General features: G+C 43.1%; 1 protein-coding gene and 1 pseudogene across 7 annotated transcripts in view; one reads left to right on the top strand and one right to left on the bottom strand.

Moving 5' to 3' along the window:
• The window catches only part of Xpo6 (exportin 6), a 98,822-nt gene that overhangs the window by 33,191 nt on the left and 46,981 nt on the right, over positions 1-18,650 (top strand). For 2 of the 7 annotated variants that reach the window (XM_017312342.2, XM_017312341.2), the window contains exons 5-9: positions 6,329-6,488; positions 10,548-10,625; positions 14,070-14,523; positions 16,081-16,125; positions 17,989-18,115. In XM_017312342.2, coding sequence (XP_017167831.1) covers positions 6,329-6,488; positions 10,548-10,625; positions 14,070-14,523; positions 16,081-16,125; positions 17,989-18,115 — 864 coding nt within the window. Of the gene's footprint in view, positions 1-6,327; positions 6,489-10,547; positions 10,626-14,069; positions 14,524-14,674; positions 15,257-15,997; positions 16,126-16,611; positions 16,634-17,811; positions 17,846-17,988; positions 18,116-18,650 lie in introns of those variants that run through there. The other 5 variants (NM_028816.3, NM_001311143.2, XM_006508250.1 and 2 more) reach the window with 4 other exon arrangements.
• Positions 736-1,702, bottom strand: Gm17137 (predicted gene 17137; annotated as a pseudogene).

The following is an 18,650-nucleotide window of genomic DNA, read 5'->3' as shown; positions in this document are numbered from 1 at the left end:
TAAGGGCATCTGGATGATGAAGGGAAGGGAACGAATGTCCTCTCCCTTTCTCTCTCTTTTCATCAGAGCCTGGTATCCTCTATAGGGGAAGTGGATTAGCTTTTGCACTTTATAGATTATTGTGGGCGGTAGCTAGGACAGTGGTTCAGTCATTCTGTTTTGTTTTTTGAGACAGGGTTTCTCTATATTCCTGGCTGTCCTGGAACTCTCTGTAGACTAGTTTGGCCTTGAATTCACAGCTGTCTGCTTGCCTCCATCTCCTGAGTGCTGGGGTAAAGGCATGCACCACCACCTACCACTTATACAGTCTTATGATGATTTTTAAAAAGATTTTTTAGTGTGTGCACATGTGCCCTCTGAAGCCAGAAGAGAGAGAGTGTTGTATCCCCTGGATCTGGAGGTATAGGTGGTGGTGAGCCACTAATGTGGGTGCTGGGAATTGAGCTCAGGTTCTCTGGAAGAGCAATATGCTCTTTTTAAAAACTTACTATTTTTAATTGGTGTGTATTTGCATGTATCTGTGAGAGACTGTGTGAATGCAGATACCCTTGGGTGTGGCATCTTCTGGAACTGGTGTTGTAGGCAGTTAGGAGCATCTGGTATTTGTGTTGGGAGCTGAACTGGGTCCTCTACATGAGCAGTAAGTGCTCTTGGACATGGAGCCATTTCTCCAGACCTGCTGTATATTCTTTCACTGAGCCATCTCCCTAGCCACTCTTAGGATTTTATTGAAGATGTGGCCTTCTTCTCTGAGCTTTTTATTTCTTCTCTGTTAGTATGTTTGTCATCTACTAGCTTTTATGAACTTGTGGACCATGTGCAAAAAGAGGTAGGTCCAGAAGGTCAGCATCATCGTCATGGTGTTGAGGTGGTACTGATGGAAAAGGCCTGAGTGAGCAAGCTCTAGTGGGCATACCAGGGTGTGGTGCAAGAACCAGAGGGCAAGGAGGCCTGCCAGGTGATGATGAAAACAATGGCAAAGATGAGGAAGATGTTACTAGATATTTTCCATGCTGTGTAATTAAAACATTTTGGCTGTCTCTGGCAGGTCATGAGAAACCCATGATGGTAAGGGTCACTGCTCAGAGTTGACAAACCGGGAGAAACTAAGAAGAATGATGGTGGCCACCTGATAGATGATCTGTTTCTTAAAATTCAACTTGACCAGGGAACAGTAGAATGGAAGTTGAGCCATGTAGTATTTTCAGTCCTGGGAAAAGGGGTGATCCCAAATCGGGTATCTCTTCCAAACTTTGGCCATGCCTTAGAATCAGGGTTTAGCCTCAGGGATGGCCATGTTAGCACAAAGGGAACCAGGTAAAATTGCTTCTGAGTACACTTGAGAAGACTGGGGATATGGGCCAGTCTTGAGTGTAACAGTGGTGGGAATCATGATTATACCTGGTTGCTGAGAGTTCTCTTTGCCAAGATAAAAGCTCCACCCCACTTACTTGGGCTGCTTCCACTGGTCAGGGAGAGGTGCCTCACAGCTAAGCTACTTCACCATTCAGGAGGGCAGCTGATGGTATAGCCACATAAAGCTCAAAGAGGTATCAGATGACAAGAAAGAGCAAGGCCAGGAGTAGTGTGATGTCTGGGGCTTTGGTACCAACTCCTCCATCTCAGTCTTCCGGACTGGCACAGGTTAATTTCACTGCAGCTGTAAGCATTTCCGTCAAATGTGATCATGTAAGAGTTGGAGCAGAGTAGGCTAGCCTCGATGGGCTCTGTTCCTGTGTGAGCTGCAAGGGCCACATGTTCTCTTGGTTTTGTCCTCTTGCCAGCTCCCTCCTTTTTCCTGGAGCCAGGGAACCAGCCACAGTCAAGGAAAGCAAAGATGACTTACTTCCTTTTTATTTTTATTTGAAACAGGGTCTCATGTGGCCCTGGTTTGTTTGGAATTCTCTATGTAGACCAGGCTGGCCTTAAACCAGTGGTCTCAACCTTCTCAATGCTGTGACCCTTTAATATAGTTTTTCATTTGGTTGTGATCCCAACCAAAAATTATTCTTGTTGCTAATTTAGAACTGTAATTTTGCTACTGTTATAAATCACAATGTAAAAACATCTGTTTTCTGATGGTCTTAGGCAACTCCTATGAAAAGGGGTTTCGACCTGTTGGTTGAGAACCATGATTTGAACTCATGGAGATCAATCAGCTTGTCTCTGCCTGCAGAGTGCTGGGGTACAAGGAATGTGCTACCACACCTAGCAAGAGTGACTTTATTATGTCTTATGTCCTACGTGTTCAGTCTTTAGCACTACCAAAAAAGAAAAAAGGTCATGAAGAATGAATTCCTTCCTTGCTAACTTCTCCCTCAGGATGGAACCTAGGGCCATACAGTGCTAGGCAAACCGTCTACTATTGAGCTCTAGCTCTTGTTAGATTGTTTGTTTGTTTGTTTTTTGGAGACAGGGTCTTGCTGTATAGTCCAGGCTGCCCTCAAATTTATGATCTTGGTGCTGCCTCTGTTTTCCTAGTGCCTAGATGTCTAGGTGTGTGCCACCATTCCTAGTGATGGCTTTCTTTTTTCACTGGATTTCTTACCTGTGCTTTCTTTCCTTTGAATAAAGAAAGGAGATTTAAGATGGATTTTCTATATTGTAGAGGATCTGACCATATGTGAGGAGCACAGAGGCATTTCATATCTAAAGGAAAGTGAGTAACTGAGTTGGAGAGATGGACATGGATGGCTCCTAAAAGCACTTACAGGAGAACAAGGTTCATTCAGTTCCCAGTATTATCACTGGCCTCAGCAGTCACTTGGACACTTGTGCATATAAATTCATATAGGTGGGCACACCTGTGCACACATAACCACATAACACACACATGCACCACACATATACACAAACCTTGAAAGTGAATGTTGCCAAGTAGATCATTTGGCAGAATAGGTTTATTCAACCCTGAAAGATTTAAGTGCTTAGGAGCTGGGGAGATGGCCAGTGGCTAAGAGGACTTGTTGCCAGAGTCCATGTGTTGGCTCATCACTATCTATAACTCTAGTTTCAGAAGATTTGATTCCTTGTTCTAATCTGAGAGGACACTAGGTGTATGCAGTGCAGGAGCTGGGCAGTGTTGGCCACGACTTTGATCCCACCCAGCACTCGGGAGGCAGAGGCAGGAGCATTTCTGAGTTCCAGGCCAGCCAGGGCTACACAGAGAAACCCTGTCTCGGAAAACAAAACAAAACAGCACATAGGCAAAATACTCACACCCCCCCACCTCACTCGCACGCACGCACGCACGCACGCACGCTATTCTAGTGCTCAGTTGAAAATAGAGAAAGAAAAGAAAAAGGTACAAGGAAGGAAAAAAAAAATCTCAGGGTAGGGTTGACATCCCAGAAATAATCCACACAGAGAGCCTTAAAGAGGGTGTCTCTCCTACTTTATTTTAGCCAAAAGTTATACCAAGGCAGACATTATTTGAATGTGTTAGAAATAATAAAATTTTGTATAGAATGGAGAAAATGTGGAGGGTGTTTTTAGAAGTTTTAACTTTCAAGAGAGGTTGTTTTTATAGAGAGCAGCTCCCTCCCTCCCTCCTCTCCTTCCTCTGTCCTTCTTTTTTCCTTTCTCTTTCCCCTTTTTTTTTTCCTGATTGGTTCTTGGGTAGACTTGTGAATTCCCACCTGCAGATTGCTGAGATTATAGTCAACTACTGGCTTTCTTGGGCTGCTTCTGAGTATATTGGAATTGCCCTTGAATTCCATTACTGAATTTAAAACATGATTTGAATGTGAGAGGAAAAGAGGGAAGGAGGGGAGATGGAATATGTATGGGCACACAGCAGAGTTTAGGCCCTGTTGTGGTAGCTTAACTTCCATTGTGAGTTTTGAACTTTGTCTAGGTCATCTGTCTTGTGTGGCAAGTGCTTTTAAAAAAACCAACCAACCAACCAACCAACCAACACCAAAAACCAAAAACTGAGCCATCTTGTTATCCCCTGGTTGTTTTTCTTACTCTTCAGGGATGGATAGACATTTCTGTAGTCTATGATGGGAAGAGAGAGCTAACTTTCTGGGGAAAGGATAGTATACCTTGTGTTGGTAGAAGTAAAGAGTATGTGGTTTGTCTTGATATGATTCCTAAATGATCTCTTTTCTGAAGCTTAGAAACGTGGTGTAGTGCAGGGAAAGCACAGCAGGGAAGAGCCACATTTAAAGTTGCACATGCTTGAAGAAAGGTTTAGGTGTTCTGAAAATGGTTTGCTTTTTAATTGTGGCAAATGCTTGTCTACCTCTGAAAAAGTAACTGCTCACTTTTAATGATCTTGTTGAATTTTTTAAAAACAGGTAGGATGCTATAAGTAGTGTCATGCTTTTGAAAGTGTTCCTTCTCCATCTCTTGGTGCAGACAGTATTACAGAGGATAGAAATAGTTACTTAATTTATTACATGAGTATTTGCAAAACTAACTGTAGCTAGGCATGCCTGTAATCCCAGCATCTGAGGGGCTGAAGCAGGAGGATGGCCACAAGTACTAGAATAGCTTGGGCTACCTAAAAAGTTTCTAAAACTTATGACCATGGTAGTTGCTTATCACAGATGTGTTGTTCTGCCACATGGTTCTTTTCTTTTCCCTTTTTTTTTTTTAGATTTATTTATTTATATGTAAGTACACTGTAGCTGCCTTCAGACACTCCAGAAGAGGGAGTCAGATCTCGTTACAGATGGTTGTGAGCCACCATGTGGTTGCTGGGATTTGAACTCCGGACCTTCGGAAGAGCAGTTGGGTGCTCTTACCCACTGAGCCATCTCACCAGCCCCCTTTTTAATTAAAAATTTTGAGACTACTATGTGGTCCATGTTGCCCTTAAACTCTTTTTAAAAAAATTATATTGTCTTTTTTGGTAAGGGAATGGTGGATATCTTAACATGTATGTGGAAGTCAGAGGGAAACTTAAAAGTTGTTTGCTTCTACCAGCTGGGTCCCAGTGATCAAACTTGGATTGCCAGCCTTGGTAGCACCTCTGCCTACAGTTACTGTGCTGTCTCTTCCTTTTTTTGTTTCTGTTTTTTTTTTTCCCCAGACAGGGTTTCTCTGTATAGCCCTGGCTGTCCTGGAACTCACTCTGTAGACCAGGCTGGCCTCGTACTCAGAAATCTGCCAGCCTCTGCCTCCCAAGTGCTGGGATTAAAGGCGTGCGCCACCACACCCAGCTAGCTGTCTCTTCCTTAAATTCTTGATTTGTCTGCCTTGGTCTCTGACTGCTGGGATAACAAGTTTGTTATGCCACTTGTTATGCCACACCTAGGCTTGCCTCATGTTTAATTCTAAACTTTCTTGAAACATGCTAGGTCAAAAATGTTAAGATGTAGAACTATGAAGTTGATATAATGTGAATGTTGAAAAGATAGCACAAAAAGATACACTGTCATTATCATTAGTATGTAAAATATTTGTATTACTGCCATGCATATCACCATGGTGTCCGTGACAGGGGGATGTTGTGAAAAGTGCAGTTAGATGACTACCATAGAGTATGCTTGCACACACCTGCGTGGTAGATAGAACCTATTTTGTACCTAGGCTGTATGGTGTAGCTTGTTGTTCCTCCACTACTGACTTTGCACCAGGTATCACCATACTGAATACTACAGGTAGTTGCAACACTATGTTAAGTTGTTATGTGTCTTAACTATATATAAACATGGAGAAACTACAGGAAACCTACTAGAAGATAGGAATTTTTCTTTTTTTTTTTAATCTTTTTTTTTTTTTTAAGATTTTTATTTATTTATTATATATAAGTACACTGTCGCTGTCTTCAGACACTCCAGAAGAGGGAGTCAGATTTTGTTACGGATGGTTGTGAGCCACCATGTGGTTGCTGGGATTTGAACTCCAGACCTTTGGAAGAGCAGTCGGATGCTCTTACCCACTGAGCCATCTCACCAGCCCCAGATAGGAATTTTTCATGTCTAGTGTAATCATAAAAGACCAGTACGTCTTTTAAAGGTCCATGCGGTTTGCTTATGACAGAATTGTCTGTCATTCAGTATGAGTATCTCTTCACGTAACCAAAACTTGGTTGGGAATTTATTTAGATTTATACAAAATTTGTCCTGTTTGTATAAAGACAGGGTTGTTTCCAGCTGCTTTTTAAGTTCCTGCTGGTAGAATATGAGAACTTGAGAATAAAATTTGAAGGGTTAGTAAAGCAAAGTTTCATAAATGACCCTCTGAATTCTTTTTCAAAAGTGTTGCTTGAGGTAGTCTGCTCATATGAGGCTCAACACTTCACTTTTAGTTGAATTTTACTAATCCTCTTTGTAGCTCATTAGTTCTATTCTGCTCAGCATTTGCTTTTTCCTGTCAGTTGATCCAGTCCCCTGTGACAACCCCCCTTGGACTGATCATGCTGAAGACAACTTCGGAAGAGCTAGCTTGTCCACGTGAGGACCTCAGCGTGGCTCGGAAGGAGGAGTTGCGGAAGCTGCTGCTGGACCAGGTGCAGACAGTGCTTGGGCTCTTGACAGGTGAGTGAGCGCTTTGCTGGTGCCTGGAGACAGGTCCACTGCAGAGAGCTCAGGTCTTCTAGGTATTATCGACTCAGTGTAAATGTGGGAAGAACTTAGTTCTGGTTTCTAGCACTCAGGGCCACAGTCTAGTGCATGGTAAAACCTCAGAGGAGATTTATAAGTTTATTTTCTAAGAGTCTTTTTTTTTTAAATTGGTCCTCACTCTGAGGTACATATATAGGCCAGGTAGTAGGAATGTGATTCTCATGCTGATAGTGTAATTGGCGTAGGTAAGTGGCAAGCTCTTTAACATAATTTGAATTTAAGATTAGAAGTAGGAGTAGCAAGATGAAAAAAATTCCTCTGTAGAATAGTGAGACGAGTCTTACCCGTTGCCCTGGGTTGTAGTTGTATGTGGCATTTCATCTCAGCTATCTGATCAGAGTCTGACAGTGTGCAAGGGGAAGGAGGGGGAGAAGCCTATCACACAGTGAGGCAGGAAGGTAGCAAGAACATCCCCAAAGACTGGAATGTGTTGTAGAAATTATTTAATCCCAACTCCATGTCTCTACCCCACCTTTGATCCTTTAGTTCCTGGATAAAAGACATACAACTGTTATTATTTACCATAAGCCTTAAACAACATAAGAACAGGGCAGATCTACCCTCAATGTTATTCAAATAACTTTTTAATTGATAACTCTGAGTTATTATTGTGTGTTATTATCTGGACTTCTCTTAATTCCAATTGGCCAGCCCTCAGGGCCATGTTTTCTTGATTCCTTGACCCATGGTGTCTCTTTTTCTTCTTTCACCTTTTTCAATCTCTTGGTTCTCCTCCAACCCCCAAGCCTGGGAACCCTCAACCCAGCCTTTGTCTCTTTTGCTCAGCTACTGGGCCCTTGAGGTGCCTGGAAGCCACTACTTCTTAAGTCCGTAGTGGGAAGGCATGACTTACTCCAAGTTGTTCCTTTACTATTTGGATATTCAGGACCTGTTTTTATTTCTCCTTTTGTGTGTCTGTTTTAGGAATTGGCATCTGGTGTGTCCTTTAAAAAATTGGTTAAAAGAATGGTTGCTGTGGTGAACTTGTTGTGTGCCACACACGCACTCACGCTCCCCCATTTCTTCTCTTAATCCCAGGTGGAAACTCAAGTCTTAGAGCATCTATTCATTCAGAGTACACTAAACTGATGTCAACTGGACATTAAGTTTATATAGTCAGGGACATGTCTTGTGCACTTGCCCTGCATTTTATGCCTTTAAAAACATATAAGACATTCTGAGAACAGGTCTAGGACAGGAGCTGTACATGCCCACTTTAAACTGTGGCTGTTCAGGGGCTTAAGTGCTTTTGAAAGTCCTACAGCTACCTTTAAATCCAAAACATTTTTTATCACCTCAGAAAGCAACCCTGAGTCCACAAGAGGTCACAGTTCTTCTCTCCTCCAGTCCCCGGCAACCACTAATCTACTTTTTGTCCATAGGGATTTGTCTGTTTTGAACCTTTCATATAGCTTTATTATCATATCATATATATCATATCATGTCATATGGCTTTCTTCACTTAACAGGATTCTCTAGGTTTATCCATGCTATAACAAGTATTTGGAGGGGACAGTTCTTTTGTTTGTTTGCTTTTAGACAAAGTCTCACTATGTAGCTCTATCCTGCATGGAATTTACTGTGTAGACTAGGATGGCTTCAAACTCAAAGAGACCCACATTCCTTTTGCCTGCCAAGTCCTGGGATTAAAAGCTTGTACCAGCACACCTGGCCTTCAGGAATTTTTATGATTGTCTGTTGTGACGTGGTATGCCAGGTTCTGGCTGGGGGCGCAAAGGATCAAGTCCCATGCTTTGGGAGTTGTAGTAGATGGACCATGTGGAGGTAAAACTAAGCTGTTAGGAAGACTACCTGGGACCTAGGACAGCTGAGTGGAAATGGAAAGGACAGACAGGTAGCAGTCAGTGGAAAGGACAGACAGGTAGCAGTCAGTGGAAAGGACAGACAGGTAGCAGTCAGTGGAAAGGACAGACAGGTAGCAGTCAGTGGAAAGGACAGACAGGCAGCAGTCAGTGGAAAGGACAGACAGGCAGCAGTCAGTGGAAAGGACAGACAGGCAGCAGTCAGTGGAAAGGACAGACAGGCAGCAGTCAGTGGAAAGGACAGACAGGCAGCAGTCAGTGGAAAGGACAGACAGGCAGCAGTCAGTGGAAAGGACAGACAGGCAGCAGTCAGTGGAAAGGACAGACAGGCAGCAGTCAGTGGAAAGGGAAGGCGGAGATTTAGAAGAAGGGAGCAGAGTGGTGGTGAGGAAGGAGGTTGGTGTGTATTGAAGACACAGCAGGTGGATGTGACGGTCAGTATTGCAGAAGACTGGATCAGGTACCGTTGGGAAACAGGGCATATAGAGGTCAGGTGCCAAGATCTATGGGCTGTGCTGTTTACCTAGTGCCTTAGTTAGGGTTTCATTGCTGTGAACCACAGGACAGAGTCTAGGCTGTTTAAACCTCTTTAGCCCTACACAGATTCTTCAGACAAGGGCAAAAAACAGCCAGCCACATTCTTTACCAAAATGTCACAAGAGTGATTTCTAAAATTCTTTGAAACCTCTTGAGCCAGGCCCCCACTGTTCAATTCACCCTCAGCACCAGTGTCTTCTATATTCCTACTAGGATGGCCCACTAACCCCCACTTGAAGCATTCCACTGCTTTTTTAATCCAAACTCCCCAAATCCACGTTCCTCTTAAAAACAGACAAACAAACAACAAACAAAAACAAAAAGCAAAACTAAAAAACAGGCCTATCACGGCAATACCCTAGTCCCTGGTACTAACTTATGTCTTAGTTATGGTTTTACTGCTATGTAGAGACACCATGACCAAGGTGACTCTTAAAAAAGAACACTTAATTGGGGCTGGCATTCAGGTTCAGAGGTTCTGTCCATTATCATGGCAGGAAGCATGGCAATGTTTAGGCCTATATGGTGCTGGAGAAGGAGCTGAGAGTTCTACATCTTGATTCAAGGCAGCAAGGAGGAGACTGACTTCCACAATAGGCAGAGCCTGTCCCTACAGTGACACTTTCTCCAAGAAGATCACATCTCCTAATAGTGCCACTTCCCATGGGCCATGTATTCAAACACACGAGTCTATGGGGACCATACCTATTCAAACCACCATAACCCGTAAGAAAGGTGTTGGGGTCATTGGTAGATTTGCAGGGGTAAAAAGCTGAGTTTGGGGTGTGTAAATGGTTTGACTCAGGAAGCATTTGACTATACTGATCTGTGACTGGATTCCTTACCTGCTTTCATGTAACAGTTGAGCTTGTATGTAGAGTCAAATGAGTTTTGGACTGGGAGACATTTGGTTGAAGCCACAACAGTAGACAGTTTCTCCAGTAGAGAGAGTAAACTAGGAGAAGAAGGTCAGTGAGGAAAGTAGAGGAATGATAAACATTCTAAATGGTGACTGGGCAGAGGGTGACAGTAACGATGGATGACAGAGGCTCAGAACCAGAGAACAGCTGAGAGAAAAGAAGGGTTTCAGTAGTGTCCTAGAACACCAAGATGACCCTTGGTAGATGTAGTGATCACGAGCAAGGTTGGAAAAACAGTGAGGAGAAGCCACACTGCAAAGTCCAGACGGAGCAGTAGCCATGCTGCACTGGGACAGGGCTGAAAAACAGAGCTGGAGACATGGTTGAGTGGCTAAAGCACTTGGTGCACAAATGAGGAGACTAGAGTTGAGATTTCCAGGACCCACACAAATGCTGGCTGGGAAAGGGGCCCCACCTGTAATCTCAGCCTCAGCTCCCAGAGCAAGTTCCCTAGGGATACCAGGAAAGAGGCCCTGCTTCAAAAGAGTAAGGTGGAAGAGCAGTCAAGGAGGAGTCTCAGCATCAGTCTTGGGCCTTCACATGCACATGCTCATATACACGTGAACATGTGCACCACACACAGAGAAAGGGATATGTGAATATTGGTGTTTGATTGTGGGGTCATGTTTTTTAATTTTGATTTTTGTATGTTGGAGTTAGTATCTCTCAAATTGTTTCTTCTTTTTTGGTAGGTATCTTGGAAACTGTCTGGGACAAACACAGTGTTACTGCTGCCACCCCACCACCATCCCCGACGTCAGGAGAAAGTGGTATGGTCTGCTGCCCCTATGGTATTTCTGGCTAAATGCAGCTAGGGTCTCAGCTGGGAATTGCAGTAGCTAATCTAGCGAGGATGCAGCTGTTCATTCTTCCTAATCTTTTCTGCCTTTCTGCTTATGTTTTCTGAGGAGCTAGCTTTCTACTGTTTTCTCCTGAATATTTGTACTTCCTAATACAGTATTTTGAACAGCACATTTTGCTTCTTGCTTCTCTGTCATGAAGGAGACACCTTTAATTTTGTGCTATTCACTTCTGTTCTGCCAATTTATTATTAAAACTTTTTTTTAAATTTATTCATTATATGTAAGTACACTGTAGCTGTCTTCAGACACTCCAGAAGAGGGAGTCAGATCTCGCTTCGGGTGGTTGTGAGCCACCACGTGGTTGCTGGGATTTGAACTCCGGACCTTTGGAAGAGCAGTCGGGTGCTCTTACCCACTGAGCCATCTCACCGGCCCCTTATTAAAACTTTTTACACTTACTTATTTTGTGTACAATGCCCGTGTAGAGGCCAGAGGACAACTTTCAGAAGCAGAGGATCAAACTCAGGTTGCCAGGCTTGGCTCAAGTACCTTCTGAGCTATCTTGCCTGCCCCCCTGCAGTTTATAATTACCAACCCTTCTTCTTTGTTACATCTTTGTTCCCTGGCTGTTTTGTTTGTTCTGAGTTTGTTATATGCTGGGACTTGAGATGACTATTGACTGGGACAAAGGTCTTATTGCCAGGGCAAATTGAGGACCAGTGTGCAGTGTGTGTTGAGTTTACATTATTCATGTAAATAATTGAGGAAGTAAGAGTAATTCAATGAAGTCTCTAAACTGTGGGTAAGTGAATCTGTTTACACCAGATGGCTACAGAAACTTTCCAGGTGGAGCACAGCCCGGGGCTAGCACTTTTCTTTCTGTCCAGTAAAAGCTGGTGTGATAATAAGAGATATTTTTGCATTTCCCCATTCTCTTTAAGAAGTGAGATGTTGAATTAAACCTCTAAGCCCTAGGCTGTTCAAATAGCTTGTTCTTGGTTAGGGTTTTACTGTTGTGAACTGACATCATGACTAAGGCAAGTCTTATAAAGGACAGCATTTACTTGGGGCTGGCTTACAGGTTCAGAGGTTCAGTCCATTATCATCAGGATGGGAGCATGGCAGTGTACAGGCAGATGTGGGGCTGAAGGAGTCACTTCTTATTCTGAAGGCAGCTCTGAAGACTGACTACTAGGCAGCTAGGACAAGGGTCTTAAAGCCCACATCCACAGTGATAACCCTGCTCCAACAAGGCCAAACCTCCTAAGAGTGCCACTCCTTGGGCCAAGCATATACAAACCATCTCAACATGGGACTTGGGATTCTTGTAGACGGCCTGTAGAACTAAGAACACACTATGGTTTTGAGTTTAGGGCTATTCATAGAACGCTACTTTTCAATCTGCGTATCATACTCAGATTAAAACCATTAGTCAGTTTTCACAGTACTTAGAGAATTCTAGAGTATATATCAAGCCTCCAGTAATGTGTGAACTTTGTGCTTAGTGGCTATCTTTAGGTATTTTCAGTGGCTCAGCAGATACACATTTTTCAGTATTTGAATGAGTAAGGAAAAATTTTGCAGATGTAAAGAGAAGTGAAGTTTTGTAGTAAGACTTAAATTTAAAAGTTGAAGCTTTCAGAACAGGTAATGCACTCCCTTATGCTCGGCAGCCTATAGCACTCTAATCATCATGGTGCATGTGTGGCCTTGTTCACTGGCGCGTGTGTGCCATGATGCACGTGTGCAGGTCAGAGGTCAGCTTTTCACTTCCCACCTTACTCAGCGCATGCTCTCTTGTTTCTGTGCTGTGCTGCACATGGCAAACTAGCTGGCCCCTGAGCTTCTAAGTGATTCTCTTGTCTCTAACTCTGAACTTGCCATAGGAGTGCTAGAATTCTAGATGTGTAGACTGCATATGGCTCATGTGGTTTCTGGGAATTACTCTGAGGTTGTTAGGGTTCCATGGGTGATTCTTCTACCCACTAATCTATTTCCTTAACTTTCAGTTTTTGTTTTGTTTTGTTTGCTTGTTTGTTTTTGGTAAACTAGCTGTGCCTGCCTCTGCCTCATCAGCCCAGCAGACAGCTTTGTTGGTTCTCTCCTTCTACCATATGGACCTTGGGTATTGAACTCAGATTGTCAGTACTGTTAGGCTTGGCAGGAAGGACATTGACTTTTTGAGACATTGAATCCCCACTTTGTTTGTCTGTGTGTCTCTCTATTTGTCTCTGTGTCTGTGTCTGTGTCTGTGTCTGTGTCTGTGTCTGTGTCTGTGTCTCCCTCTCCCTCTCCCTCTCCCTCTCCCTCTCCCTCTCCCTCTCCCTCTCCCTCTCCCTCTCCCTCTCCCTCTCCCTCTCCCTCTCTCACAGTGTGTGTGTGTGTGTTTAATTCCCTTTCAAGCCTGTTCTCTTCATTCCCCCTTTCCCAAAACAGACAAACATTTAACTGTATATAATGTGTGGCCTCTTTGTGAAAACTGATTGGTGTCCATATATTTACTGTGTAAATAATATGGTAGTGTTGTACTCTGATGCTGGTCTGACCTGTGCCTTTAGACACAAACTTCTGCAAGGTTGTTGTATGAGGTACATGTCCTCAGTATTTTGTTTGTCTTTTGGCTTCACTGAGGAGCCTAGATTGTCTCCAGCTGCCCCTATACGAGAGCCTCTATCTGTCCCTCATAGAGTTGTATGAGAATTGCTTTGAAATATGCTAGGAGTTGACAGGATTCCAGAGGGCCGGATCCTGTGGCAGAGCTGTGTGAGTACTCCTGTAGCTTCCCTTGCCCCAAGTGACCGTTTGGCAGTAGTGCGATTTTTCTTTGTTGCATGTTAGATTGCATTTTCTAATGCCAAGCTCGACATATCTTCATAAGCTAGCTGATCTTTTGCATTTCTTTAGAAAATTGTTTCTTCATACCCACCACCTATTTGAGTATGTAGATGCTACCAGTGGTAGGCAGTAGTTCTTAATGTTTGAAACTTTAGTTCTTGTTGGTGTTAGGAATTGTGGTTGACTTCTGATAATGCGATGTCTTCTTGGTTACATCCTTTATATCGATAAGAAACTATTATTTGATGATATGTTGTTCAACTTATTGGCATTTTTTTTGTTGAGATTTGTGTTTTGATTGTTTTAATAAACCTTCTCTTACTGTGGTCAGATTTTCATGTTTCATTCATTTTGTCTTATGAAGTTTTGTCTTTGGTTTAAGCCTGTAACTCACTTAGTCTGTAATTTTATATTTGGCGTTTTGGTATTATCTTTAGTTGGTATTGAATATTAAAGCATATTGGTTTTAGGTTTTGCTTTTATGGTGACTAAAGTGTTTTGGGAAAAGGAGAATTCATTGCAGTGTTTCAAGAGGTTTGGTACGGTGTGTTGTAAAAGCATGTTTTGAATTTCCAGGTGATTTACTGAGTAACCTGTTGCAGAGTCCTAGTTCAGCCAAACTGCTGCACCAGCCCATCCCCATCCTGGATGTGGAGAGTGAGTATGTCTGTTCCCTGGCCTTGGAGTGCCTGGCCCACCTCTTCAGTTGGATTCCTCTGTCTGCCAGCATCACCCCATCCCTCCTCACCACTATCTTCCACTTTGCTCGATTTGGCTGCGATACCCGGGCCAGAAAGATGGCATCAGTGAATGGCAGCAGCCAGAACTGTGTTTTGGGTCAGGAGCGTGGCCGACTTGGGGTCTTGGCCATGTCCTGCATCAATGAACTCATGTCCAAGAACTGTGTGCCTATGGAATTTGAGGAATACTTATTGCGAATGTTTCAACAAACCTTCTACCTCCTGCAAAAAATCACCAAGGATAACAATGCCCACACGGTGAAGAGCAGGCTAGAGGAACTCGATGAGAGGTAATGAGAACAGGCGGGAGTCGTGCCCGGGAAAGGGCCTGGCTGCTTGTCACACCATGTCATGTGGTGTCTGTAATCCCCTTTGGTTTCAGAATATGGGCTACTGATAAAGATAGAAAGGTAGGTGTTTCAGAATATTCAGGCTGAACTAGAAGGACTTGGGTGGTTAAGGGAAGTGAACCAAGTGTGAAAGTGCTGGTGTAGTGTGTAGACCTGTTGTCTCTTTCCCCATCCATCCTCCTCCTGTCCTGTCCACGCTCTGTCCCCCTTCCTCACTGTCTGCTGCAGGTCTCATGTGCAGGAAGTGAGAGTGCGGCTCCTTCATAGGCAAGAACAGAAGCGGTCTGCAGAGGTACAGGGTTACATCACCCTTCTCACTTGCTACTGCTTTTTGGTTTTCACTGTTGGACTTGTCCTGAGTGGGTATCTTGCAGAGTATATGAACACTCTTACTATTTTGAGTTTCACATAAATAATAGCTGTTGATCCAAGACGGGAGACATCTTCGGGTAGGTATGGTTTAGCGGCATAGACTTGAATTGCATTGCTTGGTTACTCTTGACCTAAAATTCCCCAGGCCCATTTTTCTTGATTACAAAAGATGACCTTAGTGAATTAAGTAGTCTGAGTCAAGGTTTCTTTATTACCATTGCAGGTGATATTATCTGTTTATCTTGTGGTTTTCTGACTCTCCCCTCCACCTCCAGTGGTCCTAGGACCTTGTGTCTGCCAGGCAAGTCTTCCTGCCACACAGAACACGGAGTGTGCTCACGCAGCGTAGAAGTGAGGCTACAGCATCTTCTTTGCAAAACCTGGTGCTACTGCTATATAAAGATGAAGGGCAACTGGCAGCTTGTGCTTCTAACAGTCATGTGCTGTTGAAGCTTCAAAGCATTTGCGGTGTATTTCATTAGTAAATAGTTAGAGACTTCCTGGTGCAACCTGATTGTTATTAAGTGATAAGTGAGCTTAGTTCTTTGCTTTGTTTAGAGTAAGTGTGGTAGGCTGTAAAGTCAGCTGCCCCAAGTCAAGATAGTTTTTGTTGTTTTAAAGTGGGGAGTTCTAAATTTTTCTGGTTAAAAATTGAGTGGAAGATTGGTTTGATTTGATTCATTGTGAATAAGCTTTTTGTAACATTTGTTTTTTATAGTACTTATAATAAGTACTAATATACTCAGTCCAATAGGATCTTTTCTTAATAACATTTCTATTTGTTACATTTATTTATTTTGTGGTTGGGTATAGGTACACTCTGTGTTGTGTGTGTAGAAATCAGAATTACTAGAATTGGGTTTTTTTCTACCTTGTGGGTCCCTGGGGGTCAAATTTGGATTGATCATCAGTTTTGCTAGTAAGTGCCTTTACCTGAGCCATCTTTCCTCCACCCAGTAGGATTTCCCCCTTATTATTTAGTAGTGCCTTTCTGTTTGAATTTAAATGTCTCACAATTCACACAATTTCATATCCTTTCTAGTGTTGCTAAAGAAAGGCCATCTGTCTTCATATGTTAATAAAAATGTCTATAACTGCTTATACCAACTGTGTTGTTTTGGCTAGTCCTGGATCCGAAGTGAAAGCTGAGAGGTGCCTGGAAGCAGAAAGGTGACAGAAACCAGTGTGTGCTTGCTTCCTAGCTCTTGGTCTCTAACTAATTCTAAACCAGGTGGTCAGCTGTTTAGAAGCTGCTTAACCGGGTCCTTGGCTTTCCTCTTCTTCCTGCCCTTGTCTAACTTTGTTCATTAGCACATGTACCAGGAGGGTGGGCATGGGGAAAAGTGAGGTGCAAGCACACCCCTAGTGTCAGCATTGCAGGAGCCTAGTTCTTGTTTGGGTGGGGTCCCTTTCTTTTTGGGATTTGCTGTGTAGCTCAGCGTGGCCTTGAACTTGTGGCATCCCTCCTAACCTAGCTTTACTGGGTTTCTAGGATTAACAGCATGAGTCCCCATATATAGCTTGCATTTTAAAATTTCGGTTGAAGATTAAAGTAAACTTGAGAAGGCTGGGTACTTTTCTTTTATGGTTAACAAGTGTAATTTCTTTAAGATCAGTAAGCTGGCTGGCTGTTGCCCCTGAAGAGCCATGTAAAACCATGGAGCAATACATATGCTGAGTAAGAAATGAGGACTTGCTGTCTGTCCCCCAGGAGTCCCTGAAGGTTGCAGAGAGAAGGTCCTTTGTACTTTGCTTTCTCAAGATCGGTTTTAGTGCTGGGCCTGTGGCTCACATTTGTAAGCCCCAGCACTGGGGAGGGAGAGGTAGGAGAGCCAGGCAGGAGGACCACCAATGGTTTGAGGCCAGCCTGGTCTACATAGTTCCAGGCCACCTAGAGCTGCATAGCAGGACCCTGTTTTAAAACACAAAAAAATCCCAACCAGATTACTTAATGTTTAATGCCTTACATTTTACGTATTTAATGCCAGACATCTAGAGGGCAGGCCGGAGGGTTGGCCTCACTAAGGGAGTAGGTCCCAGGAACAGCAGGAGACTGTGGATTTCTGGGCCAGTTTGGTTCTTCTGAAAGATGGTTGTCTTTTTCCCTTTTGCTATTTCATATATCTCTGCTTTCTGCAGTTAATGATTTCAGAATTGCTTTTACACATGAGGTGATATTCAGCTGAGGCCTAGAATGTCTAGATATTTTTGGTTTCTGAAGTGGGAAGTCATGTCCATCTCACTCTCTAATCACTTTTGGTATTGGGGCTTAAAATGCCAGGTTCTGTGTGTTTAGTAACAGAAATCCCTTACCTTGTAACCATGACTGACTCATTCAGCTGTGAAGTGACTTGGGGATTATGGGTGAACTGAGGTGCACAGGAAAGGCACTGCACAGAGATAGCATCCTCTGCTGGGTGGTGGCTGAGGGATCTTGGTGGGTCACTTCACTCTTGGAACTTCACCCACAAAATAGAAGCATGAGACTAATTGCCTCCTTATAGCCTTCCTCCCTTGGATGTGCAGTTCTTCATGAGTTCTGGGTGTCAAAGGGGAGGACAGAAACTGGATTGTGAGCCTCACTGTATTTATGTAGATGCTCTCCTCTCTAGATAGACTTGTTCTGGCTCTGCTTAGTGCATTTTAACTTCATGTCAGCTCCCAAGCAAAGACCTGATTGTTCTAGGTTTGCCAGATTTGAAGACACTCTCATCTCCCCAGCACCTTTTAAAGGCAACTCTTTTCCCTTAAGTGGGTCTTAGCACTAGTGTGTAAGAACATATGGGAGCTTGAGTTTGTATCAAGCAGGGGCAGATAGTGTCTGAGGATTAAAGCTGCTTTTCTGCTGTGTTTCAGGTGATAATGGAATGAAGGGTTGCCTGTCTCGTAGGTAATTGTTGCAGGCCTTTGTGTTTTTAACTGGAAATGTATGTTTGTATAGTTCTGTACTGAGAAAGAGTTTGATTGAATTTAACTTTTCTTCTAAAAAGGTGGCTATATTTCTTATGTCATCCTTTTTCTTGTCTTGTGTAGTTACATTGAGAAGTTTACTGACTTCCTGCGGCTCTTTGTGAGTGTTCACCTAAGAAGAATCGAGTCCTATTCCCAGTTCCCGGTGGTGGAGTTCTTGACCCTTCTGTTCAAGTACACGTTTCATCAGGTAAAGCACTCACACTGACTTTCCTTTCCTAAACAGAGGCCTTCCTTCTTATTTCTAGGAGAAAGACTCCCTTTCCTGGCATTTATACTGGACTTTACTATAGGAAGAGTAATACATTCAATTCAGCCTTTGTAAGAGCCCTGTGCTGTTACTATTTTTCCATATAATCTCTATTTTATAGGTAAAGAGACTGAGGCACAGAGAACAAGGTTCTGGGGACATATAGTTCTGTGTGGAGCCAGGCTTGAAATCTATAGTCCCATCTCATTGTTGTGCTAGATAAACAGGATAGAGGAAAAGTCTGAGGTTAGGGCCTTTAAAATATTAATTTGTTTTTTGAGGTTTTAATATAATTACTTCATTTTTCCCATCCTCTTCTTTCCTTCCATATACCATTGCTTGTTCTCTTTCAAACTCTGGGCCCTTGTTCCCCAAATTAATTGTTGTTGTGGTTGTGGTTGTTGGTGTATGCATTTGTGTGTTCCTAAATACATAAAGGGTTTTCTTTCTGTTATGCAGCTGCTGCTAAAGTTCT

This window comes from Mus musculus, chromosome 7, assembly GCF_000001635.26.
Source record: "Mus musculus strain C57BL/6J chromosome 7, GRCm38.p6 C57BL/6J".
NCBI classification, from domain to species: domain Eukaryota; kingdom Metazoa; phylum Chordata; class Mammalia; order Rodentia; family Muridae; genus Mus; species Mus musculus.
Note: the sequence above shows the minus strand (reverse complement) of the source record. Positions and strands in the feature narration are given on the sequence as shown.